Source organism: Centrocercus urophasianus, unplaced genomic scaffold, assembly GCF_019232065.1.
Source record: "Centrocercus urophasianus isolate 14NV4802_14NV808 unplaced genomic scaffold, USGS_Curo_1.0 seq_18, whole genome shotgun sequence".
NCBI classification, from domain to species: Eukaryota; Metazoa; Chordata; class Aves; order Galliformes; family Phasianidae; genus Centrocercus; species Centrocercus urophasianus.
Window position 1 is genome coordinate 15,513,644 of NW_024884733.1, and position 13,762 is coordinate 15,527,405.

Consider the following 13,762-nt stretch of genomic DNA (forward strand, 5'->3'; position numbering starts at 1 on the left):
GGCAATGTGCAACTGTGTGATACCTCAGTGTTTTCATACTACTGCTGTGAAGGTCTTCCTTTGTTATTGCTTAGAAAACTCTCTGACTTTTCCTTTAACAAAGCATTTCTGGGGGAAGCATTTAGATTTGCAAGTAGTTCTTAGTGCTGCCATTTTCAGACTTGGCTGGAGAAGATGTTAAGTTAGACCAGTAGTCATCTGTAGCACTTAACCATGCCTATAGTTTTTAGAAGCTTTTAAAGCAAAGGTAGATATTCCTCTGAATTTGTGAATTGTTGAGCTCCTTGAATAGCTGGCAGCAGAATTTTAAAAGGAGGCTGAAAATGCAAAAATTCCACCACAGCTTTTTCATACACGTTTTTGTAAGTTCCCTCTGAGCCAAAATAGAAGACAGCGAATACTAGCTCCACAGCAGAACATCTGTCAGAAGATTAATTGCTTCCAGTTGAAAACAGGTGGCAGAACACTGAAACAAAAAATACAGCAACCTGTTTTTAATAGAATCATAGAATCCTTGGAGTTGGAAGGGATTTACGAAGGCCATCTAGTCCGACTCGCCTGCAATGAACAGGGACACCACAGCTAGATCAGGATACCAGGCCCTTACCCAGAACTGCCTTTCCTCCAGGGAAAGTCTCTGCATTTTTGAGTTCTGGTTCCTGTTGCTGTTGTTTCCCATAAATCAGCTGTGAAGAGCTCAGAGAGGGTGTCCTGACCCATTGCTATAGTAACACTGGCATATGACAGTGGGTGGAAAGTTGAGACTAGGATATTGTCCAGATTACGGACTGGGCTTTCGTAAGAGGAAGCTAAGTGAGCAGACCTAGGTGGAGCTTCTCATGTCTTTGTGATAGAACCACAGTATGTGGTATCACTGCAGGAAAGCATCTTTTTCAAAAAACAGTAAGCTGTGCAGATGCTGAGTAGTAAAACAACAACAATTGACATTTGGGTTCAACTCGGAGGAAGAAGGTGGAAAGGTGACTTCATAAGGGCTTTCATTCTTCTTTAATGAAAGTTTTAACACATATTTGTAGATATATAGCTGTGACCAGTGCAGTTACTTACAACTGTAAGAACCTGTCTCCTACAGTCCTCCTCAACTACTTCCATAAGTTGCGTATATATTTTTGTTATGAAAGTAAGTGGTATACTGTTTTTTTTTCCCACAAAGACTAACACTACTCTTGTAATGCTTTTTTAGGGATGTATAACTGATGTTGATGGAGTTACTTACATATAATGAAATGTACAACTCTAAACCTGACATTAAGTTTGTTTTCTGTTTGTTTTTTTGTTTGTTTATTTGTTTTGGTTTTGGTTTTTTGTTCGTTTGCTTGTTTTTGTCTTTGTTTTATTTTGCTTTTTTTTTTTTTTTTCCTTCTTCTCTGTTTAGGGAGTTCCAGGAATGGCTGGCAATGTTGGGGCAGTTGGTTACCCTGGCAGGCAGGTGCAGTAACTATGCTAATGTCTTGGTAGTTTGGTTCTTCTTATTTGTTCTTTTCAAAAGTACCACATCTAGCTCTTCTGAGACCACTAAGAATATTACATATTGGCTCACATCCTATGCTATAGTCATAATGCAATACCTTTCCAGCGCACACAGATCACTATATCTAATGTCTTAATGTTGTAGCTCACTGAACCACAAGGGGTTCTGTGTTTTGACTTCACATTTTAAATTCAGGCAGAATAGGAGACTGCCTATTGCTGTATAGTTCCTTCTGATTTGCCCTAGTGTATTTACTTCATTGCTGAAACTATTTCTTCAGCCTTTTAGGGAAACAGAATATTTTACAAGATGGGGAAAAATATGTTAATTGACAAGAAGAACCAGCAAACCATAAAAGAGCTTTTTATAAATACAGGCACATACATAAATACTGAATTATTTTTTAATGTAAGGTAACGCATACCTCAGTCCAGTAATACAAATAAGACAAAGTAGGAAATATTCATTGTTTTCCCTATAAAAAGGTATGTGAGTCAAATTCAGTTACTAACTTTGTGTTTTTATGTTGTCTTAAAGAGTGAAATTGACAAATATTGGTTTATTGGGTTAGGTTTGTGATAACTGTGTATTTAAATATTCCATTACAATAGTTCACATAGTAATGGATGATAACAGTTTTGTATTGAATTACATAAAATACTTAGAACATTTGGACTACATACACTATTATGACATTAGCTTGAAAATAAATTGAATTGTGTCCAAATGTAAAAGCTTATGAAAACCCCTGTGAAATTTTGTCGCCATAAAGCCAGATCAGTCTGGAAAAAGTTTATTCCAAGCAGAAATAATTGTAATACAAAGGAAACTTCAAGCACTAAGATTCAGCTATGAATTAATGAGACCTTTCTGAACATGGTCCCAGCACACCGGTTGATAATATCCTCATCAGTCCTGATCATTTTGACATAGTTGACAAATACATATATACATTTTTCAAACAAAGCATATCTGTTTACTTAAACAAATCACAACTCATGTATCTGTTTTTTTCAATAGGGCTTAGCTGGACCAGAAGGTAACCCAGGCCCTAAAGGTGCAAGGGTAAGTAAGAATATCAAGCATTTTGGTATGTGTGTCTTTTTTCACACACAATGTATGCAATAAAGGTTGAGGAGTTGTACTCATTCCTGACAGTTATATGCCCAATTCACAAGTGAGGAAAAAGTGAGTGTTTATTTCAAAATAATAATATTACATTGTTTGCTATGGTGAGTAATCTCCTGTTATTTCTCTTCCTCTCATTCGGAATGCATATGGGCAAGAAAAGTAAAGCAATAATGAATGTGGGGATGTGAGGGCTGAGAATGAGAAGTGGACATTTTCTGCCTGAAGCATTACTTCCATGATGGAAGCTACCAAAAAGGTGGATGTATCTGGCAATTACAATCTGCAATAGCTTCAGAAGTTGATGAAGGGAAATACTCTTGCCACATAAACATTGTATAAGACCTTGTGTTGTACAGGTTGCTGAGTAGTTTGCTGTGTTCTCATGCATCTATTAAAGCTTACTGTAGATTTGTTCTTACCTGTTTTTTTTAAATGAGATTACTAAAAGCATTTACCTACAATAGCTTTTTAGATACTAATCTGGTTTGTTGGTTTGTTGGCTTTTTTTTTTTTTTTTTTTTTTTTTAATTTTTATGTCAGTTTTCATTACAGTGACGGGAAAAATGAGTTTGTCAGGATCAAGTGCCAACAGATATCGCACCCTCAGGGATTGTATCTCTTTGTTTCTTCACTTTATTTTTGCTCAAATTCTAATTGCGTTTTGTCTCATTCTCCTCTCAGCATTAAGGCATTAAGTGATTGCAGTTGCTTCCGGAAAAATTACCGATTGTCTGCTGACACAAGGCAAAAATGACCAGTGTTTAGCATTATAAGTAATTTGAGGGAAGAACACCTCAAGACTCAAGGTCTCAAGACTAAGCTCTTTATACAAACTCTACAGACAGCTTGCAACAAAAATGGCGTAGTTTGCTGAGATGTATGAGTGTGCCGTGGAGGTGGCACAAAAGAAAAGAAATTTAAAAATTACATTATACTCAGACAGCTAGAGAGATGGATGAAAACAAGGGGTTTTTGTTTTCTTAACTATTAACTGTTTCAATCTTGGTTTGAATCTTTTAATGCATTTTCACTTGTATTTTTTTTTTTTTTTTTTTATAAATCACCATTCCAAAAGCATGTTTCTATCTCCACACAATTGTACAAGAGTATCTGCTTCTGACATCCTAAGAGAAAACTGGGAGAGAAATACGCTGTGAACGCCCTTTAAGGAGGACATTCTGCTTGCGACAAGATAAACTTTCTAGTATGCTTGCATATTGGAAAAGTCAGACAAAGTTGTTGAAAATAAGTAACATCTCTGCTGCATTTCAGAGAGAAATCTAATGTCATAGGCTTTTTCATGTTTTATGTATTATAATTAAGTCTCTACAAGCCTAAATTACTGGAACACTATGTCCATACTTCTTTGTTAAGTTATTCAGTACCTATATAATAGGGAATTATTCTTGCTGTTAGCTGGAGAGTAAATCCTGGTCATGTTGATGTCAGTTGAGTTTCAGCGGTAATTTCAAACAAGCCTGGGTTTAATCCATAGATCTTTAATCCAGTTTGCCAACACTGATGGATAAGCAGTTCTGGCGGAAAGCAATCCCGTAATCATTAATTGTTCTTATTTATTTAGGGTTTCATTGGACCTCCAGGGGTGGCAGGACAAAGAGGATCTGAAGGAGAAAGGGTAGGTATGATGGAACATCAAGGAAGCATTAATGTTTAGGTGATCACATATGTCAAAATGGTGAAAAATGCACAAGGTCAAACTACTTGAGTTTGCCTAAAAGCAAAACGGAGGTTTAGGAAATCATATGAATAATTATTTATTATTATTTGAATTTTTCTTAGGACTGCTGAGGCCCATGATTATTTTTCATTGAAGAAATTGTCAGTTGCCTCACAATGCCCACAATAAAACTATGTTTTGGTTGATTGTTTTTTAATTGTGCCTCTTCTCAGGCTGTCTTTTCCAATCAAAAGTCAGCCTTAAGTACTTGAATTTAAACTGATGAAGAAGAAGAAGAAGAAACAAACAAGCAAACAAACAAAAACCTGGTTATGATGGATAATTTCTTTCTCAGGGCATTCCAGGCTTCCATGGAAAAAGAGGACCTAAAGGGAGACAGGTAAAGCTTCTAATACTTATTATGGTTTCTACTGCCGATGTAAATATACCTGTGATTCACTCCATAGCTTTACTCAGTTGAAAAATACTAATTTTTTTTTTCCACTGTTTCCAATTATTGCTTTGAGATGCTGCAAAATCCAAGCAGTAACTCTATTTGGAAATGAAGGATGCTTAACCTGATGAGCCTCATTGCTGGGTACTGATAGCAGCTCTCTCAGGGTTAAAAAAGGGCAGGAACACATAAAGGTATTTGATAAAATTGGTGTTAGCTTGACATACAGATATGATGTAGGTTTTGTGAGGTCTGATTTTTTGTTGTTGTTGTTTTGAAGGGAAATTAACTGCTTCTAATCCATGATATTTTTGGACAATGGTAAATTAAAGCTGTCCTCTGGTTAACATATGTTTCTACAGCTGGGAGTAAACACCAATCTGCCAAATACACATTATCAAAGTTCACATATTTCCTGTGGTATATTTGCAATGCCAAGTCCTTTATTTTCTGCTGCAACCTTATTATTTTGCTGTCCAGGAGTTTCCAATTTTAAATTGCTTATGGTCTTCTACTGGAAACTGTGATTCCATTCTCCAGTCCTGCACTCAGCTGTGCTCAGCTGTTCAGATGACCTCCATCTACCATGTTGAACAAGCATGCTCAGCAGGAGTGGTGTGATTACCACCATATGGCCCTAGGTATATGTGATGAAAATTGCTGAAGATTCTGTTTATCATGTTTTGTTTTATATGTTGTTTTATACCAGCCAAAAAACTCACTACCATTCAGCAGAGTTCCTTTTAGTGTAAAGAAAGGCATGCAGAGAGAAGTCCCATTAAGTTGATACTGTTCTTTCTGAAGTTGATATCAAACTGATAGAGTATAAAAACAAAGTAAGATTCTGTTTTTTAATTATTCAGTTAGCAGAAATGGGTGCTTCTGTCCTTATGACAACACTGAATTTGCTTGTTTGATTCAATTGCTGTTTTATGGTGTATATGACTGCTGAGTGAGAGCTGTCAGTGCTATCAATATGTCATGGTTGACATGGACTGAGTAGCTGTACCACTGAGTCCCATGCTGCATTTAAGAAGAAAGTGAGTATGGATGGAAAACACAGCTTGTGCTCAGTATGGAAAAGGAAGAGGAGGTGATAACAGGGCACTCCAAAAGCATTGTGAATTTCATTCTCAGCAACAAGCTTCACAGGGGCTTCTGATCCCCACTAAATAGTTTTTTCCATCTTTGAAAGCTGGTGATGTGTATGCTGTAGGAAGTAGTTGCATTTTTCCCCTGCAGAAGCAGAGCTTCTATCAGTGCCAAACTGTTCTCTGGTGAGGACTTGAAATTATATAAACCAACTCAAAGTGGTTTGACAGAGTGACAGCACCCAATGCACCTCTGCGCAGTGTTCCTAACTGTGTTCATCTGGTATTGATTCCTCTGTAATGTTCTCTTTTTCCTCAATCCTGAGGTTCATTCTACATCCTTCCTATAAACTACTTACTTGATCAAAGACTACTCATATCAAGACCAAGCCTTGCTTGAAGTACTTTGCTGGATTGGAAACTTAGAAAATGTCAGTTATTTCAGCTCCAGTGACAGCTGTGATGAGAGTTTTTTTTGCCACAGTATCCCTCAGTTAACTCATGCAGTGCTTTGGGATAGGGTGTTGTCATGAAAGGAAATTTGGCATGGAAATTGCGTAGTGCCTTAAGTCAGTCTCCTCTCCTTGTGTTGTAGAATGCAGCTTATTTGGACAACGTTTCAATAATAATGCTGGTGAAAAAATATTCTCACTGGTAGTAAAGTATGATTACACGATGTATGATACATCCTGAGTATGATTATCACTTGTAGAAAGTGATATGAAGCATAAGAAAAGAAGAGGCTGTGATCTTTCACTGATTAAAAAAAAAAAAACTTTTATGAAAAAGCATAAACAGTTGCATTTGTTCCCTTTTAGTTTATCACCTTGAGAGCCTGACAGCTGTCATGTTTGATATCTGACGAAGGATCCTACTTGTAAAATTCAAAATGTTACCAGTTGGCAGGTTTAGTGACTGGTCATTCGAATTTGTAATATCTTTGGCATATTTGAAGTAGAACAACATATTCAGTAAGCAATGACTGTACAGGGAGAACTTATTTTTATATTGTGTATACAGTATGCTTTAAAGAAAATACTTCATAATGAAAGCATATGTATCACATTTCTTTTCATTACATGCTTGCAATATGAAGCTTGGCTGGGTCTCCTGTAGTTTTAATGCATTGTCTGTACTGTAAGTACGATACACAGTGCTTTTATGTACATAGTTCGACCACATTCAAGAATGTTTTTACGTAGTTTTCCTCTGTATGGGATTAGTTACAGGCAACAGCCAATAAGACAGAACAGACTTTGTAAATTATAGCAATTTAAATGTCTAGTCCATTATAGCTGTAGAAAACCCGTCCCGTTTGTTTTATATTAACAACATGGATAGTCATCCTTCATATGCTTTATTGTCCTGTTAGAAGGTAACACTGATGTAATGAAATGCTACCAACATTTCCTGGTAGTAGCAGTAGTATATTTCCATGTTAGACTTTTCTGACTGTTTCCCTGTGTTGGATATTCCTTTCTTTTTCAGTAGCTAGTGTAGTTTTATGAGCATTCATTAGAAGAAGTGGTTGAGAATGGAATTATGATGACTGTAGGTAATCAGGCCCCTTCCTAACTTTTGTTATATTGTTGCGTTCCATCAGAAAGAAGTAAAATAGTCTGCAAAACCTGAGGAGGCAGCAAGTAGGATTAGAGCAAGATGGTGGTGTATTTCCATATCATTTTGCTTCTCAAGCAAGAAATGGAAATATTTTTTTAAACTTCAACAGTTAATTATGCTAGTCAGAATTCTTCTGCATTCTTATGTTTGATAATCCTTGTCTTAATAATTGAGTCTCTGGAATCAAAACTGATAGAATGAGATGCTAATATGTCTGGTTTGACTTATAGTTTCAGTCTCTAGGTGCAGACTATGACAAGTGTACAAATTGGTTAAGGATAGTGCTGTGCTACAAGGGTGAAAAACCCGATTTCTAACAAATGTATACCTCACCGAGTCTGCAGCCATTGATGTTGATGGAAGAATAAGGGAGGAAGGAAAGACAAATATTTTAATGAATGTGGTAGAGTACAGGAGAAAAAATAATCTTGAATTTGAAGTACTAAATAGGAAAAGAGATTCCAAACAACTGAAATAATCGTATTTAATGTTGCTCTCAATACATTCAGTCATCTAATTTTTCTCTACATCTTTTAGTTGTATCTCTTTTAGTTATGATTTTAGAAGACAACAAAGTACCATTTGATTTGTGTAGCTGAAAGTTTCAGCTTTTCCAGTTCCTTCTCCTCTCTCTCTAAACCCTCTTGCTGATATCTTGACTTTTAATACATATAAGAATTTTGTATTTAGACTTCCTTTGTCTAGGATACTAAAGAACAATTCTCTATTCTGTATTAGGGTTTTCCTGGTGACTTTGGAGACAGAGGTCCCCCAGGGCCAGATGGGAATCCTGTAAGTATCATGTTTTCATGGTAAAATGCATAATGCTCAGTATTAACTCCCCTCCCAAACAGAAAGATTTATGCTTGAAAAGAAAGATACTGAAGTTTTCACAGAGAAATACTGGACTGTTAATTTTATGTGGAAGGTGCAAGATACTTTTGTAATAAGTAGTTCTTTTAAAAGAGAGAGAAAAGAACCTGATAGCTACTGAGAGCATGCACCTCCCAGAGAATCAGATGTCTTACTGACCTCATTGCATTACTAATGAATGTTTTCTGTCTTCCAAAATTCTTGCATTAAATAAGATTTTGTACTGCTAATTAAATGATTATTCTGGGGTCACCTTAGCAATTGGGTTTTTGCCTGTGTTTGCCTGTGTGCCAAAGCTGCAGCTTTCACGTGTTTCTGGACTTGATGGTTGATTTTGTTCTTTGAATTGCTACTGAATACAACTATGTCATTTTGGATACAAGTATGTCATTTACTGTGTTATAATCAGTATGATAACAGCTTTGTCCTTGGCAGTGTGTGCAGGCTTAAAGTGGTATTCAAACTGAAGCACAGTCAAGTTATTTTACCGGCCACTCTCAAAGGAGCTTGCTGTCACACTGCATTTGTAGGGGAATCCTGGCAGCAGACTCAAAACTCAAGTTTCATTTGATATGAGAAATCAGTGAAAAAAAACTCTGGGCCAGACAAACAGCCAGCCAGTGCTGGGCAAAAGAGCAGCTGATTTAAATCAACTCTTATTGCTGGGTGCTGCTTTGGAAACTCCAATCAGTTTGTCTTTAAAGGCTGTTCTTATGTGGACCAGCCTTTGGGCTATGTGGATCAGTAAATGGGCAAGAGTTCTTGCTGATGACCTGCCTTTTCCTATTAGAACTTATTTTAGAAATTTTGCTGCTGCGGTATTCCAGCGTTTTGGAACAGTGGAAAAAAAGTATTTTATGTTTCTGTTCACTGAGGCAAAATTCCCTTTATGAGAATGTCAGGCAATAGCAACACAGAGAGCACTCTGAGGGTCTCTGTGACCTGCAGCTTGCCAACGCTGTGAAGAGGTGAGTTCTTCCCTCCCTCCTCGTGCTCCTAAGTCGCCCTCTTTTCCTGACAGGGCAGAGATGTCTTTTCACAAGATCTGAGGAGGAGTAGTACTTCAACAGAAACAAACTCAGAAAAACTGGATCCAAGAATAAACTTACCTATTTCCAAGAAGCCTGTTGGAACAAAAATATTTGCTGACAAGTTCCTTCTAATTTGTCAAGACAACTGATTTTGCTGCTATCTTAAACAGGCAGCAACACTTCTCCCACTTCTCCCCTCAGACTCTCCCTGCAGGGCTTGTTCAGTCAAGAGGACAGAGTTGCAGCTGCAGGGGCTGCCGTGCTGATGGACTTGGCTGCTCTATTTTCTGCAGTGTTGAGAATTTTGGGCTCAGTTGAGATAAACTTGAGCTCAACACATATGGTAGCAGAGCACTACTAAATTTCTTATTAAAGAAAACTCAAGTATATAGTTTATATCAAGAAATATTTTTGCCATCAAGAGAGTATTTTCCAAAGGTCTTTCAACACACTGAGCTGTTGTTCCATTTATGTTTTAAAGGAATCTATGTAAATTCTCCTGGTGTTTGCTTTTTTTCCACCCCAAAACTTTTTCTTCTTTCCAGTTAAAATAATCGGGGTAAAAAAATTGTATATTCCTTGGTAATGCAGGAATAATTTCATGATACAAATACCATGTGATCAATTTTGCAGTCAGACATTTTATACAATGAAAATGTGTCATTCGTAGGACCCCCTATATAAATTCCAAATTACTTTCTTTTCAGATCACTAAGAGGGAATAAACATATATTAAAATCTCAAATTTGTTGCCACTGTAGGGAATTGTTGGTGGTGTTGGTCCTCCTGGATTTCCAGGACTGAGAGTGAGTACATGCCTATTATAATCTTGATGTGGCTTCATTAGAACTTTTGTCTTTTTTATTCGTAAAATAATACAAATAAATACAATAATCCACGTATTCTGACAGTTGTTTAAACAGATTGGATTAGATAGTGATGATTGAAATTGCAGTATAAAATTACTATAGTAGTGTTGGCTATGAAGCACTTCTATATTTGGTTCGATCTGTGTGTCCTTATTTCTAATCTGACGTGTATAGATATTTTGTTTGAAATAACCACATTTTTCAAGTTTCTATTCCTAAATACAATATTACTTTTTGAAAGAGTACAATGCTTTCAGGCATCCTTTTTTAAGGATGTCCACAGCCTTCATTCATTCTCATATGTGGCTTCCAAACTTCATGCAAAATAACTTTTTGAATGCAGTTTCAGTTTAGGTTTCTGGTACATTTTTTAAAGAATGTTGTGCTGCCCACTGTGAATTTTCAAACTGCATTTATATAAATTCAGTTGCACAAGAGAAGATCTGCGACATGAACAGTTGCAGAGGAAGTGGGACTGACTGTGATACTCCTGTACCATGTAGAATTACTTCATTATTCAAGTACTTCCAGTGTTTACTGTTAAAGAACCTGGGTTTGATTTTCAGTGTTGGCTCAATCAAGGCCAGCTACCCTGCAGCGTTCACAGTTTGCAACACAAGAGCTAATAGCACGTTTATACACAAGTTAAGAAAGCCATGGTTGTGTCCAATGTAGATTATTGTTTTCCTTTGGTCAGCTTTATTTTATAACTTGAGAAACGTTCTTGATAAGTTTGTTAGTTTACACTGATGATCATCTAACTTCACCTTTGAAGTATGACAGCTCAGCTGTCATCACCATTTTCTTAGCGACACAATTAAAACAAAAAAATATTGCTATTAAGAAGTCTCTTCCTACATGATTGGGATTGTTATGGTATTGCTATGGTGGAGTGCACAAGCTTGGTGAAGGAACCACTGTGGCTTCCAGTCTTTATCATGCAGATATGATTTGTTGCAATCTTGCCAGCTGACATACTTGGGCCAGTTGGCCCATTCATGAGATTATAAGTTGCACTATTGAGAATTTGGTTTGAATTATAGTTAGCTTTTCTTTCTTACACAGCGTTCTTTGAAATATTATCTGAAGGATTTTGATAATTACATAAATGTACTTGAGATTTTTTTTTTGAAACCTATCACATACTGCTTCTGTAAATATGCTGTTACAGATTATTTTGTCTTAAATTTATCAGTTTATCCCTTTCTAAAATTCATGAGCACAAATGTATACAAGGTCAAAGCTCTACTTACCATATTGCTGAGTTGCAGTCATTTATACTGCAACTGAGTGTCAATTCTTTTCTGCAAAATAAATTATAGTCAATCACCAGCTGAAGTCTTAACCATTTATAAACTTCAAAAAAATACAACCATAATGACAAAAAAAAAAAAAAAGTGATGGCATATTTAGGTTTTGACCAACATGAGGTCAGTACACATTCTGCCCTGTGAATGGCCTGCCAGCTCCCATTTATATGAGCTCCCCTTTGCTCTGTTCTGCCAATGTAAAAGCATTAATTATGTGCCCTCCTGCTTTACGAAACTTGTACTCAAAGGACAAAAGGTAAAGAACAGGAACAGACATATTTTTCCTTATCACATGCAATTACTAAGCTAGTTCTTCTTGTTTGTAGTTTTTGAGTTTTTCAGTGTGACAATTTGGAAAAGCACTTTGCAGGGCATGTGCTCATGTTCACATCTTTTGTCAGAATTAGTTTGACACACCCCATCCATGAAGCGCTGGGAACTTCACATCATCTGATGCTGCTCCATTTGTCCGCAAGGAATTAAGGGTCTTTGATGGAGAAGAGAGCACCTTTGATTCTTACAGCTGTGCTTGTAGCTGAGCTGTACATATCTGTGCTGAAAAACAGACAGTTTAAGAGGCAGAAATGATTTTGCAAATGAACTATTTTCAACATTTATTGCTTGAGATGAAAAATGTATGAAGAAAAATATGTACAGACATGTACTTACGAGGTGCAAATACAGCTCAGTAAGATAGGGTTATCATGTATTCTTCTGACAGTTCAATAGATCTTATAGATATCTTGGAGTGTTTTTAAAGGTATTCTCTTCCATTGAGCCAAGACATGTTAGAAATGCTGCTCAGCAGGAGTTAACTCTGTGTTTGCTTACTGATACGGTAAGATTTTGCAGCTGAGGAAAATAGTGCAGCAATATTTGTTACAGATTTCTGAACAGCTTTGGAAGTTTCCAAGGCATCAGAAAGTCTGACTGGGATTTTGAAATAAGATTAGAATACAGCTAAGCAGAATTTCAGTATTAATGGCATGATACCTGTGTGGATACTACAAGTGTACAGACATGATTGGGAAAATATGCTATTATGCACCATCTGTTGGAGATTCTGTACTACATCATATAACAGCTCTGATGCCCAGTGTCCCTGTCAGGAAGATGATTGGAAGAGCTTTACTTTGTTCCAGAGCTTCTTTACAGGGGACCTGTAAAGGGAACTGTAGCAGAATTTCACCAACACTCATGAGATTTGCGTCACCACAGATGGTTTGTGTGGTGCAGTCCTGTTCCCATATTGTGCTTACTCTCCAAATGGATTTGTGCACCCTGGCCTCCATTTTCTTATGTCCCTTGTTCATCAGTATGCCAGTTCTCGGTCTCTCAAGATTTGCCCAGCCGTGAGTATTGGTATGATAACAATTTTGAGAGAATTTGCAAGCGCAGTTATCAGTGATACCCTTTCTTTTAAAATGACTTATTTCCTTCTTAAAAAAAATCCTAATACTAGGAAGCATTGATTTTTCTATTTTTTTTTTTTTTTTCTTTCTGAGTATTTTTTCTTTTTTGAGAGGCTAAAAAAAAAAAACAAAAAACTTGTTTTTGTTTCATTTGTCACATGGAAGTGGTGGACAAAGCATGCTGATGTGGCTGAAGCAATTTGTTTCCTGACTGCTAGGTTTCAATGAAACTGAACGATGTGTGCTACCATACAGCAAAGCTGCTGTAGGCAGAAGGCAGTTTCAAATACTTATTCAACTCTTTCCTTATCAGTGATCTAAACTCTGTATCACATCTTTACGTTCGGGTGAAGATATTTGTATTTGTATTGATATTTACTTCTACATTCCTGTATAGCCACAAAGGTATAAGACTTTTTTTTCCCCCCTTCTTTTTCAGAGGCAGAATATGCATAAAGTAGGCTTCCCTATCTGTAATACAGTTTTAGCTATTGCTGGATCAATTTTTGTGTTTCATTCACAATCTTTCATTGATATTACTTGCGAAGTTGTGTTGATCATTTAAGATTCTTAATTTTTAAAATTCTGGTTCATTTTTTTTTTTGTCATGAAACTGAAGATTTGAATCTCAGAAAGGAAGTATGCAGAAAAGGCTAGAAGGTACATAAGAACAGAAGTTGCACGCTCATCAGATTTTATGTTAACATTGTTTATATGTTGGGAGAACCAAATATCTGTTTTAACTTATAGAACTAACTGAGAGATGAAGAACCTCAGAAGTTGTCACAACTGAAAGCAGAA

At 36.5% G+C, this 13,762-nt stretch overlaps 1 protein-coding gene across 3 annotated transcripts in view; it reads left to right on the plus strand.

The window, feature by feature from the left end:
* Positions 1–13,762, plus strand: part of COL24A1 (collagen type XXIV alpha 1 chain) — a 116,592-nt gene that overhangs the window by 32,244 nt on the left and 70,586 nt on the right. For all 3 annotated transcript variants that reach the window (XM_042819281.1, XM_042819283.1, XM_042819282.1), the window contains exons 9-14: positions 1,397–1,450; positions 2,513–2,557; positions 4,206–4,259; positions 4,657–4,701; positions 8,205–8,258; positions 10,132–10,176. In XM_042819281.1, coding sequence (XP_042675215.1) covers positions 1,397–1,450; positions 2,513–2,557; positions 4,206–4,259; positions 4,657–4,701; positions 8,205–8,258; positions 10,132–10,176 — 297 coding nt within the window. The remainder of the gene's footprint in view (positions 1–1,396; positions 1,451–2,512; positions 2,558–4,205; positions 4,260–4,656; positions 4,702–8,204; positions 8,259–10,131; positions 10,177–13,762) is intronic.